The sequence below is a fragment of the Microcaecilia unicolor genome, chromosome 11, assembly GCF_901765095.1.
Source record: "Microcaecilia unicolor chromosome 11, aMicUni1.1, whole genome shotgun sequence".
Taxonomy (NCBI): domain Eukaryota; kingdom Metazoa; phylum Chordata; class Amphibia; order Gymnophiona; family Siphonopidae; genus Microcaecilia; species Microcaecilia unicolor.
Genome location: NC_044041.1, coordinates 177,644,583 through 177,667,132, shown reverse-complemented (window position 1 = coordinate 177,667,132; position 22,550 = coordinate 177,644,583). Strand labels below are relative to the sequence as shown.

General features: G+C 44.6%; 1 protein-coding gene across 1 annotated transcript in view; it reads left to right on the top strand.

Annotated features, from left to right (window-relative positions):
* The window catches only part of MAP4K1 (mitogen-activated protein kinase kinase kinase kinase 1), a 136,967-nt gene that overhangs the window by 78,413 nt on the left and 36,004 nt on the right, over positions 1 to 22,550 (top strand). Inside the window, 9 exon segments of the mRNA XM_030218380.1 lie at positions 5,105 to 5,186; positions 7,266 to 7,382; positions 11,649 to 11,727; positions 13,294 to 13,352; positions 16,549 to 16,613; positions 18,895 to 18,942; positions 19,114 to 19,137; positions 20,423 to 20,468; positions 21,283 to 21,463. Of these exon segments, the coding sequence (XP_030074240.1) occupies positions 5,105 to 5,186; positions 7,266 to 7,382; positions 11,649 to 11,727; positions 13,294 to 13,352; positions 16,549 to 16,613; positions 18,895 to 18,942; positions 19,114 to 19,137; positions 20,423 to 20,468; positions 21,283 to 21,463 (701 nt within the window).

Sequence of the window (22,550 nt, the reverse complement as noted above, 5' to 3'; positions counted from 1 at the left end):
ACCTGTGGATGAATAAGTCATCAATAATCTCAGGATTCAGTCTAGCTCTCCTGTCTTCCACAGTCCTTCCTGCAATAGAAGATGTCTTCTTAGAAGATGTGCTGGTAGTAGGAATGTACAGGATCCCTCATGCAAATTTTGCTAGTTGTGACCAGCATGTTTACTTGGTTTTTTTTTTCCCCCAAAAATCAAAATATCATCGTCTGCATCACTCAAACATAACAGTCCAGTTCATTTAATAGACCTACCACCCAGAAACGCTAAAAGATCATCCCGAACTTTCCTCAATCTCTACTTCCCTAACTGCAAAGGCATAAAATACAAAGTACTACATGCATCAACCTTCTCTTATATGAGCACGCAACTCTGGAACACACTACCACGCAACCTGAAAACGATCTACGAACTAACCGACTTCCGCAAACGACTAAAGACTTATCTCTTTGAGAAAATTTATTGCAAGGATCAAAACACATGAAGTCCATACACACTAACAGAAATGCACCAATACACATTCTTTTACCCCGAACACTCCACCCACATATAAAATTGCTATAGCTTAAGGTTTTCGTGCTATTGTTCTATCGCCCTATCTTTTCCCCATTGTAACATTCCATAGTTTCTACGCTCCAAATGTTATTTTGACTTGACTTTGTCTTCCCACAACTCCTCATAATGTAATCCATAATTGTACTGTAACACATTGTATTTCCATCATTCACAATGTATTGTAAGCCACACTGAGCCCGCAAATAGGTGGGAAAATGTGGGATACAAATGCAATAAAAATAAAAATTAATAAAATTAAATTAACAAGCTTCAAATTAGAAAATGACATGGGGACAAAATTTGTCCCTGTCCCCACGGGCTCTGTTCCCATCCCCGCCCCATCCCTGAGGGATCTGTCCCTGTCCCCACGAGCTCTGTCCCTGCCCCGTCCCCGTGGATACCACGGGTCCCTGTCCCCGCGTCATTCTCTACCTTGCAAATCCTTTGCAGTGAAGAATGCTGTATATCCATGGTTTTCAATCTTACATTTATGCAGATGACATCTCGGTCTTTATACCATTTAATTCAATTTCTGAAATCAAATTTTTCAAAGTCCAATACTGTATGAATTTGTTAGAAAAGTGGATGTTTCATCATAAACTAAAACTTATCATCAATATGACTAAAATTTTGTGTATTGATTGCAAACCAGATTCTATACCTAATACCATCTGCATTAATCAAATAAACTATAAATTATTTACATTGATAAAGATTTTAGGCGTTATTGTGGATAGTGTGTTAACTATGCAAACACAAATTGCGGCACTGGTAAAAAAGTCCTTATTTTTAATGAGAAAGTTACATTGTGTGCACAGCTGATTTGATCTAAATCAATTCTGACTCCTAGTTCTGGCATTATTATTTATATATCTGTGTTTGGTCCCTTAGCTATATGGTAAGCTGTATTGTAGAAAAGCATTAGTATCATAGAATGTTATTTGAATGTTCTAATTGTATGCTTATTAGATATTCCATCACTGTTATGTTTGCATCGTATTATATCTCTGTTATTTGAATTTCAGTGCTGTTAAATGTGTATATTTTTTATTCTGTTTCATGGTAGTCTTTCAAGTTTCCTCTTTCATTGTATTTATGTTTATACTTGTACATTTTACTATTGTTATGCTGTCAACAAAATTGTAAGTTTGATGTTAAACTGTATGTACTGTACACTGCCTTGGGTGAATCTGTTCATAAAGGTGGTTAACAGTGGCGTAGCTACGTGGGGCCATGGGGGCCTGGGCCCCTGTAGATTTGGCCCTGGACCCCCCTGCCGACGAACCTCTCAACCCCCCCCTCCCGCTGCCAACCCACCGCCACCGTTGCCTACCTTTGCTGTCGGGAGACCCCAACCCTCACCAGCCGAGGTCCTCTTCTTCCGGCGCGAGGCTTAGTTCTGTTTCTGTGAGTCTGACGTCCTGCACGTACAACGTGCAGGACGTCAGACTCAGAAACAGAATGAAAGAAGAAGAGGACCTCAGCTGGCTGGGGTTGGGGTCCTCCGCCAGCAAAGGTAGGTGACAGCAGCGGTGGGGGAGGATTAGTGGTGGGAGGGGGGGTCGAGAGGGGCGGCAGCGGAGGGGGGTAAAAGTTGGTGGTGGCGGCGGCGGGGAATGGCGGCAATGGCGGGGGTGGCAGCGGCGGCAGCGGCGCCGGGGGGGGGGGGGCTAAAATGTGCCCCCTCACCTCAGGCTTTGGACCCCCCTCCCACCAAAGTCTGGCTACACTCCTGGTGGTTAATTACTTTACCAACTACATTATTGTAATTTACGGGCCGTTTTAGTAAGCAGTGGCTGGCAGCTGTCCATGCGCTAGTGCTGACATGGCCCATTCACAGACCCCTTAGTTTACCTAAGATGTACTAAAGGTCAACTGAAACAATTACAATCAGTTCAAAGTACAGCTGTTCATTTAATATTTGGACTGTCTAATTATGATAGCATTTCCTTCTTCTATGCCAGCCTTCATTGGGTATGGAAGTGAAGATTTTTTTTAGTTTGCCTGTTGTCTGTTTAAGGTTTTGCATGAATCAGCTCGTCTTTATCTCTATTCATAATTTAAGTTTATTAATATGTCCATTGTCCTTTCCCTCACCAACAGGAAGGAAAAGATTAAAAATGCTGGAATTAACTCTGGCCTTTCAAGCTGCTAAATTCCCAAAAGAATTTGTCACAGTTCTTTTTATCTTCTAATTCACATCTCGTTTTTCGAAAGAGAACCAAAACTCTTTTATTTCGGAAGTTTATTTTAGGAAATAATATTTAATTGCTTGGATTTTTTCCCAGATGTCTGTTATCTGCTTTCTTTTACTACGTAAGCCGCTTAGAACTGCAAGGTGTTAGCGGCATATAAATCAGATTGTTTTGCTATGTTATGATACCCGCAAGTGAGCCTTCTCCGGAGTAGCCCCCACACTCTGGAATGCACTCCCTGAAAGGTTTCGCTTAACACAAGACTATCTCTACTTCAGGAAGCAGGTGAAGGCTTGGCTCTTCAACCAGGCCTTTAATGGAAGAAGTAACTAACTTGTTAGTCTCATTCACACACACAAGGAGTGACTGGGCTGCACATACTGCAGCAGGGCATGTTTATCCATGCCTACCCTAGCTGAGATAATGTTTATTGGGCTCATTTTCAAAACAGAAAAACGTCTAAAAAGTGGCTTAAAGCAGCATTTGGAAATTTTTCTCACAAAAACGTCCAAATCAGTGTTTTCGAAACCTATTTTTAGACGTTTTTCTTTGAAGTCTGTCAGAAGTGCATCCAAATCTCACGGGGGTGTATCAGGGGCATGTTCAGGGCAGTACTTGGGCGTTCCTGAGATGTAGACGTTTTTCAGCCGTAATGGAAGAAAACAAAAACGTCCAGGACTAAAACTAAGACGTTTTGAGCTAGACCTGTAGTAGCACATAAGAGCATATCTTGTTGGGCAGACTGGATGGACCATGCAGGTCTTTTTTCTGCCGTCATCTACTATGTTACTATGTTACCTGTTTTTATAACGAATAAGGCACAAAAAGGTGCCCTAAATAATCAGATGACCACTGGAGGGAATCAGGGATGACCTCCCCTTATTCCCCCAGTGGTCACTAACCTCCTCCCACCCTCCCAAAAATGTGATGAAAAACATTACTTGCCAGCCATTGTGCCAGCCTCAGATGTTATACTCAGGTCCATTAGAACAGCATGCAGGTCCCTGGAGTAGTCTAGTGGTGGGTGCAGTGCACTGCACAGGTGGACCCAGGCTTGATACCCGGAGCAATGGTGAGATGTGTCCCTGGGAGCATTTTATGAAGTTCACTGCAGTGCCCCCTAGGGTGCCGTATTGTTTTTCTGGGATGTCAGGGGGACCAGTCTACTAAAAATGCTGGCTCCTCCTACATCCCATTGGCTTGATTTTGTGCGTTTTGCACTTGGACTTTTTTTTTTTTCGAAAATGGACCACAAAATAAAACGTCCAAATCACAAAACCTCCTATTTTTGAAAACTAAAGATAGACGTTTTTCCTTTTTGAAAATGACCTTCTTGGTTATTCAGATTTTGGATGGTTTTTTGCGAAACGTCCAAAGTCAGACTTAGACGTCATATCGAAAACGCCCCTCTATCTCTACTTCAGGAAGCAGGTGAAAGCTTAGCTCTTCAACCAGGCCTTTAATGGAAAAAGTAACAAACTTGTTAGTCTCACTCACAGACATACACAAGGAGTGACTCGGGTTGCACATACTGCAGCAGGATATAAGTACATAAGTAATGCCACACTGGGAAAAGACCAAGGGTCCATCAAGCCCAGCATCCTGTCCACGACAGCGGCCAATCCAGGTCAAGGGCACCTGGGAAGCTTCCCAAACGTACAAACATTCTATACATGTTATTCCTGGAATTGTGGATTTTTCCCAAGTCCATTTAGTAGTGGTTTATGGACTTGTCCTTTAGGAAACCGTCTAACCCCTTTTTAAACTCTGCTAAGCTAACTGCCTTCACCACGTTCTCTGGCAGCAAATTCCAGAGTTTAATTATGTGTTGGGTGAAGAAAAATTTCTCCGATTTGTTTTAAATTTACTACACTGTAGTTTCATCGCATGCCCCCTAGTCCTAGCATTTTTGGAAAGCGTGAACAGACGTTTCACATCCACCTGTTCCACTCCACTCATTATTTTATATACCTCTATCATGTCTCCCCTCAGCCTTCTCTTCTCCAAGCTGAAAAGCCCTAGCCTACTTAGTCTTTCTTCATAGGGAAGACGTCCCATCCCCGCTATCATTTTGGTCACCCTTCACTGCACCTTTTCCAATTCCACTATATCTTTCTATATCTACCCTAGCTGAGATAATATTTAACCATCTCTCTGACCTCATGTGCACCTTTCTTTAAATCAGTCACCTTACTTTCTAACTCTTCTTACTCTCTTACTCATGTTCCATCTTTGCTTTACCTTTCACTATCAGTTAAAATGTTCTATTACATATTGTGTTGACATTGTAGTATACTAGGCCAAACTTTTTATTATTATTTGAATATTTTTACAGCTGTTATTGCTTGTTGCCTTTGCAGGTCAGCAGCATTTCATAACTTTATTAAAGTGACTCTGATGAAAAATCCCAAGAAGAGACCCAGTGCTTCCAAAATGTTGGGTGTAAGTGTGTATGTGTGGTGGGGGTGAGGGAGAGGAGGTTCCTTCAGTACATCCTACAGGGGTTCCTTGGACTCAATCAGGACAAGAGAATTACAATAACTGTATTGATGTAGCAGTGATTGTGGAGGGAGAAAAGGCCCAAAGGTAACATAATGCAGAAAAAAATGGCTCTTTCTTCTTCCTGGTGCTTCTCAGGGACATAAAAACAGCCTCTTACTGAAATAAGAGGATTTCACCACAAGGGTGGTGGAGGTGCCTGATCAGCTGAGGCTTTCATTCCATTCCTCATGATCAGTAAGCATGTAATTTGTCTCCCCAGGCAAGTGCCTATATATAGCCAACAAAAGAAGAACAAAAATCCCATGAAAGGTCAAACAAACAAATGAAGTGGGAAAGACCAAAAAAGAGAGCCCATTGTAATAAATGGCTTTATTAAAATGTCCTCACTGATAAAAGACGACAGAACAAAAATATAAAAAAAATATATCAAGGTGTTGAGTCGTAGAGGAGCCTACGTCCGGAAAGAAGACTCGACGTGGTCGTGTTTCAGTTGAGGTGCCTGCCTCAGGCGTCATCGAATCCTTTCGCTTTGCTGTGCTCTCTATCTAATCTATGTGATATGCGCTCTAGAGCATTCTGTTGACTAAGTCGACCGATACTGTTTCTTTAAGATCAAAGCAAAGCGAAAGGATTCTTTGACTCCTGAGGCAGACACTTCAGCCGAAACACGGTCGTGTGGAGTCTGTAACGTGTGTGTTATTGACTCTTATACTTAGGTGCTGGCTTATAGAATTGCCTCTTAAGTGAACATCAAAGTTCCAGGATAATATTTTGAAGGGTTTGCCAGCCCTTTTACTCACAGAAATACTGTATGTACCTTCACAGCCTAGTTGCCGTTTCATTAATTTACCATCATGAAATTAACATGAATTTAATTAGTGCAGTGGGCTGAATACCGGGGAACTGGGTTTGATTCCCACTGTAGCTCTTTGTGACCCTGGGAAAGACACTTAACCCTCCATTGCCCCAGATATAAAACTTAGGGGCCCTTTTACTAAGCCGTGTAAACGTCTACACATGCCCAATGTGCGCCAAAATGGAGTTACTTCATGGCTACCGTGTGTCCCTTACGGTAATTTCATTTTTGGCACGCGTCTGCTATACGCACCCGAAAAATATTTTTTATTTTCTGGCGTGCATCAGCTACGCACGCCAAGTGGCATTTGGCATGCGTACGTCATTACTGGCCGGTTACTGTGTGAGACTTTACCGCTAGGTCAATGGCTGGTGGTAAGGTCTCACACCCAAAATGGACGCGCGGCAATTTTCATTTTGCCGCACGTCCATTTTTGGCAAAAAAATTTGAAAAAGGCCTTTTTTTGCAGGTGTGCTGAAAAATGGATTGGCGCGCGCCAAAAACCCACGCCTACGCTACTGCAAGCCGTTTTTCAGCGCACCTTAGTAAAAGGACCCCTTAGGTTGTGATGTGAGCCCACTAGAGACAAAGAACCTACATATAATATATGTTTGTACCAGGGAAAGGCGGTATATCAAATCCATGACCTCTATGACCCTATCACCAGACTGGCATGCACATGTCTGCATATTTGAAAGGTGCCTTTTGTAGAATTATAAGCAGAGAAATAAATAATGTCTCACAGAGAGTTCAAATTATTCCAGGGTACTGAGGGAATTTGCAAAGTTTTAGAGTCCTGTAGTAGTCATCCGATGAGCTCTCAGTTGTACGCCAGATTTGAAAGAAAGGGTTTTATTTCTCACCTCAGGAGGGATGCCACTGGCAGGCTTTTCTGTATTCCCAGCAGCATCGTGCTGCACCAATAAATAACACCCCTTCTTTCGTGTTCAGATTGAGTCTTGGGTATAAGACTAAGTCATCAGATAAGTGTTGGCTTATCTAAGCAATACAGGACACTGGCAGTCCCCATGAGGATCAGGACACACTGACAGCTCCCACTGAAGGTTGGAGGACACTGACTACTTCCCAGAGGTTGGGGGGAGGGGGCGGGAGAGAATAACTGCTCCCCCTCAGTTGTACGATGTTCTTCTATTTTCCCTCAGCACCAGTTTGTGATGCAGCCTGGTCTGAGCCGAGCACTGGCCCACGAGCTCCTGGAAAAACTTCGGAACCCAGAGAAGCATTCCAGCTATACAGAGGTGGAGGAGGAGGAGATGGAGGTGAGAACAGGGGGAGGCACAGCAGAGAGCAATCTGTAAATACTTTGAACTGGCGAAATTCATATTGCTAGTCCAGACTTTAATTCTACCTAGGATAGATTATTCTAATATTGTCTATGTTGGATGCTCCAAGGTTTTAATCAGGCAGGTGCAGGTCATACAGAATACAGTGGCACGGCTGATATATACAGCCCACAGATTCGATTCTGTTAACCCTTTTTTTTTTTTTTGTGAAGCTGCCCAATAGAAGCCAGGATGCAATTTAAGTTATGTACTATGATTTTTGAAATTATGAGTGGTGATGCGCCTGATTATTTGTGCAATTGGATTACATTTCTTCAAAAAGGTCTTTTTTCATAGGATTCGTCACCAGATGTATTTGTGCTTTCCAGCGGTAAAGAGAATTAAATTGCGTAAGATGTTTAATTCCTCACTCAAGTATCACGCAGTTTTAGTCTGGAATTCACTGCCATCTCAGATTCAATTACTCCATGAATATTTACCCCCCCCCCCCCCCAATATTCAAAGCTATTTAACCAGCCAGGAACGACTCCTGGACGTTTTAATTAGGTTTAAGTGCCAAACCATGGATATTCAGCAGGACATAACTGGTTATCTCCCGCTGAAGATCCCGGTTAGTGGCTAGCCAACGTTAAACCTTGGTATTCAGTGTCGAGCCATTTCTGGGACTGGCATTGAATATCCAGGTTTATTTTGGATGCTAAAAAGTTAAGTGGCTATGCCGAGATTCAGCACTAACCAGTTAAATTTTTAGCAAAGATAGGCCTGCTCTTTATGCGGCCTATTTTGACCACTCAACATAGCCGGTTTGGAGCTGAATATCCATGCCTAACTGGCTAGGTCGAACGATATTGCCAGTTAGTGGCTAGCTGCTAACCGGGATATTCAGCGGGAGATAGGCCCTGATATTGAGACAGCGAGAGTTAGACCGACAAACTCCCATTGTCACCGTTGAACCCGGAAATTCATTTCTGGGGCCCTATCTGGCCACCAGCATTGAATTTCTAGGGGGGGGGGGTTTGGCGCTGCAAACATAGCCAGTTAAGTCGATATTCATCGGCTGACCAATTAGGTTAGGCTGTAGATGCCAAAGATAGACCTGCTATTTACGCGGGTCCCTCTGGCCACTAAGCTTAACCAGTCAGCTGCTCAAAATCAGCAGTAACCAGCTATGTCATATGACATAACCGCTTACCGGGATATTCAGCAGGAGATAGCCGGTTATCTCCCGATGAATAATGGTGGATATCCGGCTTGAGGGTATTTAACAGGTCAGTTGTTGTTCCTGGCTAGTTAAATATATTGGGCAGGTAATCATTTATCTCCCACTGAATATCTGTGGTTAGGCACTTAAACGTTATTTAACTGGCTAGGAGCCGTTCCTGGACAGTTAAATAGTTTTGAATATTGGGGAGTCAGTCTTCTTGAATTTGCGTAATCCATGTAGAATTGTTAAGGTATCTGCAGAATAGATGTTTGGTGTAACATAACATAACAGAGATGAGACAAGGAGCAGAGGAGGGAAGATGCAAAGGAGGAGAAAAGAGAGTTTGGCAGTGGAGCTAAGAATAAGCCATTAGAGGAGAGGGGAGAGTGAGTGGGGCAATGGAGGAGGGAAAGAGTGATAATACAGTGAGAAGAGTGGCAATGATTGAGGGAGGGGAGAAGAGGGAAATAGTAGGGAAGGCAATAGAGGGACAATGAAGGAGAGCTGAGAGGTGGAAAGGGAATGGAGGGATGTAGAAGGAAGGAGGAGGGGGAGAGGTGAGATACATATAATGAGTAGTTGCAGTAGTGAAGGCAGCAATACAATTTTGGAGGTGTCCAGGGGTGGACTGGGGGGAGCAACGCATTCCTGTCTTCCCACCCCATGCTTGTGCGCCCTAACCATACCTTTGCTAGCAGGGATGCCGAGGCCCCTAAAGCCAAATAAATACAGTGCCGCCGTGCTGCTTCCTTCCTGCTCTGAGCATGCGCTGGGATGTAGAGTATGCATTAGAACTCTTGGCATGCTCAGAGCAGGGAGGAACCACTGCGAGGTGGAGGGGAGCAGGGACACTGTATTTATTTGGCTGGTGAGGCCTCGGCATCCCCGCCGGAAAAAACGTAAAGGGGTGCTGCAGTTCTGGAGGGGGCCTGAGCCCAAAGTGGGGGAGTCCAGGCCCCTCCCTTTGGCTATGCCACTGAGTAGCTTGTAGAGGGGAGCAGATTAGAAGGGCAAGGAAGGGGAGGGGAGGAAGAGGTGATAACTGAACAGGAAGGGGATGAGAGGGATAAATATTAGAAGGACAAGGACATGATAATAGATGAGGAGGGAGGCAAGAGGTGAGGAAAGGGACAATGGAGGGGGAGGAGGAATGGAAGTGATAATGAAGGAGGAGGAGAGCAGCTGTGAAAGAAAGGAGTGATATAGAAGGAAGGGAGAAGAGGGAAGGATAATAGAGGGGAGGAAAGGTGGTGGGGGGAACGGGCATTGAAAGGGGGGTCTTGCATAGCATTCAGGGGGAAGGAGGAGAGAATTGGAAGGGATGATTCCAGATGCTCAGGGGGTGTGGGGGGGGGGGGTGTGGAAGAGAGGGGAATGGCAGCACTTCAGGTTAACCGGGCACTGTCTGATATTTAGACCGGTGCCTAGTTGACTTTGCCGCATCCGGTTAGGAGAGCTATTTTTTTCTGTCCCGATTTTGTGCAGTTGCTCAGCTGGTTAGCAAACTGAAAATCTCTGCTAACTGGCTAGGTTTCCACTTCACTCTAACACTGTCCCTTGACCGTCCAGAAACTAGCCGGTTTCGCCATGGGTGGTTAGAGGAGATATTAGTGGCACTATCCATTTAAGTATGTTTGAATATCCCCGGATAGCCCTGCACAAGCAATTTAAATGGGAGGGTCCAAGTAAACAACAAGGCAGACGATCTGCAAGCTCCAAGATGGAAAAACAACAAAGCAGATCAGTAGAAGATAAACATAAATTTATTAAATGGAAACCAAATATTCAAATCAGCCTGACACAGTACTACTACTACTATATAGCATTTTTTAGCGCTACAAGGTGTACGCAGCGCTGCACAAACATAGAAGAAAGACAGTCCCTGCTCAAAGAGCTTACAATCTAATAGACAAAAAATAAAGTAAGCAAATCAAATCAATTAATGTGTACAGGAAGGAGGAGAGGAGGGTAGGTGGAGGCGAATGGTTACAAGTGGTTACGAATCTTGCATGGAATCTTGTCACTCTTTACGATTCCAGAATCTTGCTATTCTTTGGGGTTCTACATTGAATGTTGCTACTCTTTGAGATTCTGCATGGAATCTTGTCACTCTTTAGGATTCCAGAATCTTGCTATTCTTTGGGGTTCTACATGGAATGTTGATACTCCTTGAGATTACTACTACTACTACTTAGCATTTCTATAGCGCTACAAGGCGTACGCAGCGCTGCACAAACATAGAAGAAAGACAGTCCCTGCTCAAACAGCTTACAATCTAATAGAGAAAAAAATAAAGTAAACAAATCAAATCAATTAATGTGTACAGGAAGGAGGAGAGGAGGGTAGGTGGAGGCGAGTGGTTACAAGTGGTTACGAGTCAAAAGCAATGTTAAAGAGGTGGGCTTTCAGTCTAGATTTAAAGGTGGCCAAGGATGGGGCAAGACGTAGGGGCTCAGGAAGTTTATTCCAGGCGTAGGGTGCAGCGAGACAGAAGGCGCGAAGTCTGGAGTTGGCAGTAGTGGCGAAGGGAACAGATAAGAAGGATTTATCCATGGAGCGGCCGTGTTTCGCCCAGCAGGGCTGCATCAGGGACTACACAGTAATCCTTTATTGTCAAGATTGCCTTACAGAGTTGTGAGGGTGTTTGATGGGTCTCACGTCATCACCTTTTATGATTATTCAGTTGTGCTGTTTTTTTTATTATATTTTAGAATATCTATGATTTTAGACTACTGTACATTTTTCACCAATACACATATCTACTTAATCTTGACAATAAAGGATTACTGTGTAGCCCCTGACGCAGCCCTGCTGGGTGAAACACGGCCTGTGTCGGGCTGATTTGAATATTTGGTTTCCATTTAATAAATTTATGTTTATCTTCTACTGATCTGCTTTGCTGTTTTTCCAAGCGATTTAAATGGCCAGGTGCCTCTCGTGGTCATTTAAATTGCTTTGAATATCGATTCCAATATTTATATATGCAATCTGTTCTTGACTAAAGAGTCTCTGTATCTTTATACTCATCCCTTGATCAGCTCCCGCCTGCCATTCCCCGGAGGATTCAGTCTACATCCCGCCACACCAAAGCAGAAAGAACCTGCTCGGATATCAAACGTAAGTCCATCTAAGAGGATAATATGGGAATGTATTGTATCTCTGCAGATCCTACCTGCTGATACCTGTGTGTACCATATTAGTATGTGCTGTGTCACTGGCTGCATTCAGTGCATTCCATGTTTCACGATGTCCCAGGGACCGGGCTGACACTGACTGAGCTCTGTTCCCAGATATACTGAGTGTGTACTGTATCCCTGGGTGTATTCAGTGTTTCCTGCATCCCTGAGTATATTCAGTGAACTCCATGTTTTGCTAGTGTCTCAGGGTGTCACGAAACGCTTAGAAACCCACCTGGGCTACCCCCACAGCCACTTAGAGGGTCTATCCCCAGCACAGCTCAGGTCTACCTGCACCTGTTGCTTGCGCTCTATACTAGCACCCTCCTCCCACCGACTGGGTCCCAACTGCCTCTGGGCGAATCTCCTGCTTTCAAATTATTCACAGTGATTTTTAGGTTACTGTGGGCCACACTCCCAGTGGTCCCAGTTCCTAGAAAGCACTCACAGAACCAACACACAAACCACCAGGATTCTTAATCAGTCCAGACAAGCAAAGGCAATAAACTAAAATGTTTATTGTCATGAAAAATTAGAACAATAAACAGAAAAGGTGCAATCAGCAAAGCAATAACAGGTAACAGGTAACTGAAATATGGATCAATTATAAAACCAGTTAAACATTTGTTTACTATCTAAATAGTACCTGGGGAGATCAGGGCATATAGCTGCTCACAGGTTATCAATTATAACTGTTCACGGGGCCTCAGCAAAGAGATCTTTCTCTTCTCCCGTGCTAAGACTGGAGAAAAAGCCAGTACATCCAACTGACATTGAGCTCCTGGGCCAGTCAGAGCCCAGAACAACAAGTTTTTAAAAATAGCTGGCCACATCACTGCAGGCTACCTCTTATCTGTGTTAACTAAAGAGAGAACAGACATTTCCCGGTAACAGCTTTAATCATAAACATGCACCACCTGCTGGCCAAACTAGAGAAATAGATTTCAAGAAATAATACAATTTTACAGGCTTAAAAACCCACTATTTTGTCACACAGGTACACTAGCTCACGTGGATTGTTAGCCCACTAGGAACAGAGAAAGTACCTGTATATAATATATGTAAACCACTTTGGTTGTGCTACAGAAGGGATTGGGATCGGTAGCATGGAATCTTGCTCCTCTTCTGGATTCTGGAATCTTCCTACTTCTTTGGATTTTTGCCAGGTATTTGTGACCTGGACTGGCCACTGCTAGAAGAAGGATACTGGGCTAGATGGACCATCGGTCTGACCCCGTATGGCTATTCTTATGTTCTTATGATTTGCAGTATATCAAAAATAAACCAAAACTTTAAAGGTGGTATATCAAATGTATTACCGTTACCCTCACTGTGTGTTCTCTGTACACAGATGTATTCATTGTATACCATGTCCCTAAGTGTCAGAGGCATATTTTCAAAGCACTTTGGGAGGCTAAGTTCCATAGGTTTCTATGGAACTTTGGGAGGCTAAGTGCTTTGAAAATGAGCCTGTTTATGTTCTTAAACCCTTGTCCTCTCTTTTCAGTGCACCAGATTCAGTTTGAGCAGTTGCTGAAGAAAGAGATTGAACCTGGCAGTACCGTGGTATGTATAATGGGCACATAATCTACTATTAAAATTATCTTCCTGATAAATAGACAGGATCTTAACTGTATACAGCAAATCCCCTATAATTCCCATCGTCAAATCATCTGTCTGTTAGGCATTCCAATTTTGACTCTAGGGATTCTTTATTGCTTCATTTCCCTGATCCCAAGGGAATCAAATATAAGAGTTATCATGTTAGCACATTTGCATATCAGACTGCTACTCACTGGAACAGTCTTCCTTGCATTATTAGGGGTCAGACTAATTATGCCAAATTTATCCCCCTGTTTACAAAGCCACGCTAGTGGCTGCCACGTGGCCTACACAGCCCATCTAAAGTGAATGGGCTGTGTCGGCAACTACCACACCGGCAGCTGCTAAAGCAGCTTTGCAAACAGAGGGGTTAGGAAGCTATTAAAATCTTTTTTATTGAGAAAATATTTGTCTTAGTAATTGTTTTGCATTATTCCTGGCAACTCTTTTCCTAAGGGATCCTTTTACTAAGGTGCACTGAAAAATGGCTTAAGGGAAGTGTAGGTGCAGGTTTGGGGCGCGCGCCAATCCATTTTCAGCGCGCCTTTAAAAAAAAGCCTTTTAAAACATTTTTGCCGAAAATGGACGTGCGACAAAATCAAAAGTGCTGCGCATCCATTTTGGGTCTGCGACCTTACCGCCAGCCATTGACCTAGTGGTAAAGTCTCACGTGGTAACCGGGCAGTAATGACCTATTCGCGCCAAATGTCAATTGATGTGTGTCCAATACGCACGACAGAAAATAAAATTATTTTTCAGCTGCACATATCAGCCGTGCGGCAAAAATGAAATTACCACAAGAGCCACACGGTAGCCATACGGTAATGGGCGCACATAGATGCTTACGCGTCTTAGTAAAAGGGCCCCTTAATTTGTTTGTCTTAACATGATATGATTCCTGGGAATGCCCAGTCTCTTTACTATGTAAGCCACACTGAACTCATGAGGCACGTGTAAGGTATAAATGTCCTGAAATGTATCGTAACGTAATTTGTCTTGCTCACAGTAGAGCATCTGGTCATTTTTTCAACTTATTCGCAATTGTTCCTTACCTCGGCCAAGCATACCTTTTCTGACAGAAAGAAACCCTTCCCCCCATGCCCCCGGAAGACCAAGTTTAAAAAGAACCTTTCATATCTAGAAACCACTTTCTTCTCACAAATAATACACATCTTTAATTTTATCTCTGAAAGAAGGAATAATTGTTTTTTTTTTCTGCTCTGGGTGTCCAAGGCCATTTCTTTGAACTTGGACAGCCTGGATGGACACGTCTCAGAAATGACCACTGACCCACGCCTTGGAACTGCGCCTGTTTACTGGCTGGATTTACACATAAGCTAGACAAGTTACAGCGTTGGACTTCACACTACAAGCAGGGGCGTAGCCAGCCTTCCGTGGGGGAGGGGTCCAGAGCCCGGGGGGAGGGGGCACATTTTAGCCCTCCCCCCGGCGCCGCCCCCCTGGCGCCGACATTGCCGCCCCCCCTCCCGCCGCGAACCCGCCGCCGCTGCAGCCTACCTTTACTTTTGCTGGCGGGGGATCCCACTCCCCGCCAGCCGACGTCTTCTTCTCAGTCGCTTCCTGCTCTTCAATTTGTTTGCTGACGTCGTGCAGGACGTCAGACTCAGAGAACAGAACTGTTCTCACGTCAGACTCAGAGAACAGAACTGTTCTCTGACTCTGACGTCCTGCACGTACAATTACGTGCAGGACGTCAGCAAACAAATTGAAGAGCAGGAAGGACTGAGAAGACGTCGGCTGGCGGGGAGTGGGATCCCCCGCCAGCAAAAGTAAAGGTAGGCGGCGGCGGGGGCGGGTTCGCTGAGAGGGGGGTCCTGGGGTGAATCTGCGGGGGCCCCGGCCCCCTCAGGCCCCACGTAGCTACGCCACTGCTACAAGGGGCCGTTCTTCGCTAAAAAATAAAACAAATTAAGGAGTCCTTTTACTAAAAGCTGTAGTGTAGGAAAAACAGGCCTACTGCAGAACATGTTAAGGTGTTTTGTAGTATGTTGCCTGTTTGTGTCCACTAACGGCTAGATTCTATACATGGCATAAAAAAAAAATCTCTTTTCTGTAAGCTGCGCTTAAAGTTAGGCACGGTTTCTGGAATAGTGCTTATGCACGGGAATCGCACCTAACTTTAGGCGTGGCCATTCGCACCAACTGAAACATGGTGCAAATATAGGCACAGAAGAAACAAATCCCCGCAGGAATATAAAATATGCAGCAGAACAGCGAAGATGACTCAGGAATAAGCAGACGATGCTTCGGATGGTTTAACAGTTTATTGTGGGACAAACGAGACCTGGCACCGCTGTGTTTCGGCCAACAAAGCCTGCATCAGGAGTCCCTTGGATTTTATAGAATCGTCCACTTGAAATATTCTTTGTAGTCAGTATAGAAAAACAACAAGCAAAGCGCTCCATGCGCCAAATCAATCAAAGGTTACTGCAAAAGCAACTAGCGAAGCACACTGCGAGCCAAGGCAATCACAAGCTAACACGAGCTACTGAACTCTGAGTAAAAGCGTATTTCCGTTATGCTATACCAATGCACGTTCATTTTAGGAACACTTTTGTTACACCCAAGACCCTCCCGTTTCCATAACCCATTTTCAGTTTCTGTGTAAATTTTAGGCGCAGGTCCCGTGCCTAAATGTATGCACGTATATACCAATTCAATCTAATTAGTGTCAATAATTGCTTATTAAGCCAATTATTGGCACTAATTAGCTAATTAAATTAAGTAAGCAAATTGGGCACAAACCCAAATTTGCACACACAATTTATGGCAACTTTTATAGAATTAGTGGGTAAGCGAACGTTAACTATTTTTGAAAGATAGTTTTTTGAGGAGTTGTGTCATAGGTGGAGAGTGGTCATGAAAATGTTAACCAGTTAGCATGTTCGCATTAGAGTGCAGGGTTAACGCAGTAGCTCTTCCTAAATAGGAGACGGTATATTCTCTTGTGTTAATTTTTTGTGGGTGTCACGCGCTGATGTGAACGTTAGCTCACAATCTGCAAAAAAACAAAATAGAAAATGTCCGACTTTTATGCCCTGAGATCAGTTCTGTAGGGTGCTGTTATCCCTGGGGGGGGGGGGGGGGTGGGGGGGGACTCTCAGTTGATTATTTCTGAGTCTTTTCTTTTCTCCCACAGGATCAGTTTTTGACAGTGGATTATGGCTCACCCAAAAGGATTTCCAATTCCCTAGGCAGCAGCCGGTAAGAACAACTGGGGCTTGCAACTCAACTAGGAGGGACCACCCCAATACCCCTGTCACAAAATGCCTAGTCACCCTCCTGGGGTTACCCCATGGCCAGTTAGAGGGTCTATCCCCAGCACAGCTCAGGTCCACCTGCACCTGCCGCTTATGCTCTACACTAGCACCCTCCTCCCACCGACTGGGTTACAACCATCTCTGGGAGAGTCTCCCGCTCTCAAATTATCCCCAGTGATTTCTAGGTTACTGGAGCCACACTCCCAGTGGCCCCACAGTTCCCAAAAACCACCAGGATTCTTTATCAGTCCAGACAGGCAGGGCAAACCAACAAATATGTTTATTCTCAGAACCTGAACAGTGGACAGAAAATGTGCAATCAGCAAACAATAAAAGGTAACTGAAATATGGATCAATTATAAAACTATGTAAACATTTGAATATACAGTACCCGGGAAGATCAGGACATATAACTGTTCACAGAGCCTCAGCAAAGAGATCTGTCTCTCTTTTCTCCCTGGCTAAGTCTGAAGCAACAGCCAGCAAGTGCTGGGTAATTTCAAACTCCAGGCTAATCAGAGCCCAGAACGACAATATTCAAAAAAGCTGGTTACATCGCTACAGACATTTCCTTTATCTGTGTTAACTAAAGAAGGGAAAGGTCAGTTCTTTGTAACAGCTTAAAACATAACATTCACCACCTGCTGGCCGAACTAGAGAAATGCACTTCAAGAATCAATAAAGGCAGTTCTACAGGTTTAAAACACACTGTTCTGTCAGAACTCCTATCTCTCCATCTTACACTATACCTAGGGTACACCCCCCACCCATATCACCCAATCTCTCTATCTGTATATTATGCTTGGGCTGAGGGGCCCTAGTTCACATCCACCATTATCTGTATACTATATTTGAGGATAGTGCCCCCTGCATTAGTGACCAAAATCATAGGATCTGTGCTGGAAGACATATGAGAAGAGACTTGAAGCTTTGAATGTGTACATCCTGAAAGAAAGGAGAGACAGAGGAGATATTATACGGACATTTACATTCTTCAGAGGTAGGCCATAGAACTAGTGGAGATGAATGAAGTTGCAAGGAGGGAAAGTTAAAGCAACATCAGGAAATACTTTTTCACAGAGAGGATAATGGATGCCTGGCATGTTCTTCTATGGGAAGTGGTGGGGTCAAAACCAGTGATGGAATTCAAAAAAGCCGTGGGATAAACACAGAGAGGTTGATATTCAAAGTGATTTAAACAGTCAGGAGAGGCTCCTGGCCTTTGAAATCGCTTGTCCAGGGCTAACCATGGATATTCAGTGGCATTAATCAGTTAGTGTTACTGGATGTCTGTGGTTAGTGCCGAAGCCAAAACCAGCTAATTTGTAGGTGGTCTGGGGTGGAGTCGGCACTTATGCAGTTAAGTGCCAAAATTCAGTGCTTAACTGGAGTGGAGGAGTGGCCTAGTGGTTAGAGCACTGGTCTTGCAATCCAGAGGTGGCTGGTTCAAATCCCACTGCTGCTCCTTGTAATCTTGGGCAAGTCACTTAACCCTCTAAGTGAGCCCTCATGGAACAAAGAAATATCCAGCGTACCTGAATGTAACTCACCTTGAGCTACTACTGAAAAAGGTGTGAGAAAAATCTAAATAAATATATGGAATGTTGCTATTATTGAAGATTCTACATGGAATGTCACCACTTTTTGAGATTCTGGAATGTTGCTACTATTTGAGATTCTAGATGGAATGTTGCTAGTGGAGGAGTGACCTAGTGGTTAGAGCACCGGTGGCCGGTTCAAATCCCACTGCTGCTCCTTGTGATCTTGGGCAAGTCACTTAACCCTCCATTGCATCAGGTACAAACTTAGATTGTGAGCCCTCTTGGGACAGAGAAATATCCAGAGTACCTGAATGTAACTCACCCTCAGCTACTACTGAAAAAGGTGTGAGCACAATCTAAACAAATAAATAAGGTAAACCGCATGAATAGGACTCTTATACTTATAGAAAATAATTGCCTAGAGGGGTAGATTGCACTGGACATCAGTTACAACCCTAAAAGGGGGGAGGGGAGTTGCAGGTACAACCCTGGCCACCTTTCTGGGCAGACTGGATGGGCCATGCTGGCGTTGCAGTGTTACCATACAGTCCTGCCTGTAGACTATGTCGAGCTCCCCTGAATCTCTTCATCTCTGACCCCACTTCACCAGCACAGAACTGGGAGGGTGGGAGAAGAGCCTCTTGCTGACCAGCCTGGTATTTGATGCTCTATTTTATTCAACAGGGGAGATAAGAGCTCCGATTCAGAGGATGATTATGATGATGTGGACATGTGAGTTGCTTTCTCTCCTTGATCTCTGTTTTTATTTTTTCTGTATCAGAATGCCCCGTTGCAAGGTTAGAGTTGTGAGACATGCTCACCTCTCTGCGGGGCATTCTTTGTCAATATTCTCATGTTTAATTTTCCTTTGTTTTCATGGTGATCTCTGGATGATCCTTCAAGACCAAACAACTGTGACCTAAACAGGTAAGACCAATGAGAGCAATATATTGGACCAGAGAGGGTCTACTGCTTATAGGTGCCTGCAAATAGGTGGGAAAATGTGGGACGCAAATGCAATAAATATAAATATATAATATTTCTGGGATAGGCAGCATGGAATGTATTGTGCTTTGTTGGGATCTTGCCAGGTACTTTTAACTCCTGCTTTTAACTCCTAACCCTTATTCACTTGTTCAGAACCCTTATTTTTATCATCCTCACTTTAATATTCCCTTATCTCTTGTATGTCCTGTTTGTCTGTCCTAATTAGATTGTAAGCTCTGTCGAGCAGGGACTGTCTCTTCGGGTTCAAGTGTACAGTGCTGCGTACGTCTAGTAGCGCTTTAGAAATGATAAGTAGTAGTAGTAGTAATATTGGACCAGGGCCGCTGAGAGACTGAGCCGGCCTGGGGCATGGCCTTCACCAGCGGGCCCAGGGCTGCCCTCCACCAGGATCGTTGTTGCTGCTGCCCCCCCCCCCCCAGGATCGCCGCTGGTGGCGGTGCCATCCTCCCAGGATCAGTGCCCCCCCCCCCCCCCCCACTGCAGCAGCTACAAATACCCTGGCTGGCGGGGATCCCGAGGCCCTGCCAGCAGAAGAGGTCTTCTTCCAGCGCTGCTCTTCACTCTGCCGCATGGCCTGCCACATGGCCTGCCCCTGCAGCTGCTTTTTCTCTCACGTCTCGTATGCTCGGTTTCAAAACCCGAGCATGCACGGCCTGAGGGGAAAAGCAGCTGCTTGGCAGGCAATGTGGCAGAGTGAAGAGCAGCACTGGAGGAAGACCTCTTCTGCTGGGAGGGGGACCCCTGCCAGCCAATCCAGAGGCCCTGCTGTGTCTGCTCCTCCCCAGCCTCCAAGGGGGGGGGGGGGGTCCGGCGCTGGAGTTTTCTCTTTCCTGCTCCTGTCGAGAAGCGATCACCTGGGTCCCATCAGGAGCAGGAGAGAGAGCGGGCGCCGGGCCCCAACTTGGAGGCCCAGGTCTGGGGAATTTTGCCCCTCCTTCCCCCCCTCTCGGCAGCCCTGTAATGGACAGGACCACAAAGCGACCTGCCATATAGGGTCAGGCAGTTCCAAGCTGGGGACGCAGAACTTATTTTCACTTCTTATTCCTTTCTTGCTGTCAGGCTATTCTAGTGGGGGTCGTTGACCTCTCCCCCTAAGACGGTCTCACAGATACACAGGCCTAGAATTCTTTCCCCCAAATCCCTTTAGTGATTTTGACACTCTGTGAGCAGTTGTTCCATGATGTGCTCTCTCCTTCTTTTTCAGCAACATGTTATCTACTGATGATGTTCCACCTCCATTACCACCCAAGGTAAGCCCCATAGGGGTAAATTCAATCAATGGCGTTGAAATTAGGCCCCGGGATGATGTGCGCTAGTTGCACACAACTGCCGTTATAGAATACTAGTTCATTGTTAGGTGCAAGCATTTACGCCATCGTAACTCCCCTGACCTGCCCATGCCCCTTCCACATCCATGGACCCCTAGAATTTGTGCATGACAGAAATTGTGCGCGCAGTTTCTAGAACTGTGTTAAGGTCAGTTGTGCATGCAACTGCCAATTGGACATAACTTAATACATTTCTTGATTAGCTTTCGAAGGTTGCCCTTTGATGTCCCCATGCATACCTCCTACCCACCCCCACCCTGTCAGACTGTCAAAGTAATGCTTGGATGCTTCACTTATATATACTATCTGCTACCACATTTGCTTATTTCCGATCTGACGAAGAAGGGCAACCTTCGAAAGCTAATCAAGAAATGTATTAAGTTATGTCCAATAAAAAAGGTATCATCTTATTTTCTTTTCCATGTTTTATTTTGTTTGATTTCTATTGATAACTTTTATTTCCCAGTACAAACCTTCTGGCCCCACCCCTGCCATTGATATTCTGTCTTCATAGATGCAAGCACCTCAACCTCCCTTACCAGGGTTGGTCCCCTGCAGTGACAGCTTGCAGTAAATGTGAGCACTGAGACATCCAATTTAAGTTCATACATTGCAGACTCTCCTGGCTTCCTTATAGGTGGTGGTGGGGAGAGGGGGCAAGTGGATACTGAACAGCTCAGCCCTCATAATTGTCGTACGCTGCTTCCAGCAAGCTACCTTTTTCTTTCATTCACAGCCTAAGTTCCGTTACTCGTCCGGTGAAATTGGCACAGACGATGATCCATTACAGGCAGCAGGCCCATACGACCAGCACCCCACTGCCTCCATCTCATTAGTAAGATGTGCCAGTGGTCCAACCACAAGCAAACCCCCTCTACGTCCCATTGCCAGGCGGCAGCAGCTCTCAGCCAGCTCAGGTAAGGTAACAAGGAACTGGGGCGTGTTGTCCACGCTGGAGTTTCAGAGGGTGAAAGGGATTCTGGGATAGGATAAGTCAACGGCTAGCGGTAAGGGTTCAGGCCGTAAATAGGAACGCACTAGTTTTATGTTTAAATCTGTTTTATTGGCAGCAACATCAAATAACAGACAGCTTCGTCAAAAGGAACAACACTAGTACAGAATGTCATCATACACATGAAATTTGTTATACATTTTAATTTTTGCACACGTCCATTTCCCAGCCCAATAGAAAATGGCCTTTTTCCCAGCTGTGGTAAATAGTGGCCCAATGCGCACCCACAGTACTGCAGGCCACTTTTTACCGTGGCTTTGTAAAAGGACCCGCAATGATTTCTCTACAAGGAATTTAAGACAAAACTGTGAGCCCTAGGAGAAGGGGAAGAAATGTAAAGGTCCCAAATCGATAATTATTTTATTGAATTTAGTTTTGAAAAACTTTGGATTATCAGTTCTTCCAAGGGGTGTACAGTGAATACTTTGAGGTAGTGTGCAATAAGGGTAAGAGTAGGGGTAATTCATTCGACGTACCGCAGGTTTACGTGTTATATACAGGTACCTTCTCTGTCCCTAGTGGGTTCATAATAACTGTAAATAACCAAAGGGCAATTTTATATAGGGTTCCTAAATAAAGGCGCCAATTGCGCATACTAATTTAGAGAATAGGGCACTTACGCGTGCGCATGATGTTAACAAATTAGCATCTATGTGCTTATGTGCTAGGCGCTTTTGTAGAAATTTGGCGCACTGGTCACATGGGGTGAATTGTATATATGGCATCGAAAAAAGCACTATTTTATAAGCCGTGCTTAACATTAGGCACGGTTTATAGAATAGAGCTTACACCCGGGAATTGTACCTAACGTTAGGCGCAGCGGTTTACACCAAGTAAAATGTGGGGCAAATGTACGCACCTAAATTAGGCGCATATCCCCCTGTATTCGATAACAACGCGAATAAATGCTAGAAATGTCTCTGTTCCGCCCATGACCCTCCCATTTCTGTGCCCCCTGTTTTTTTACTTGCGCATAAAATTTAGGCGCAGAC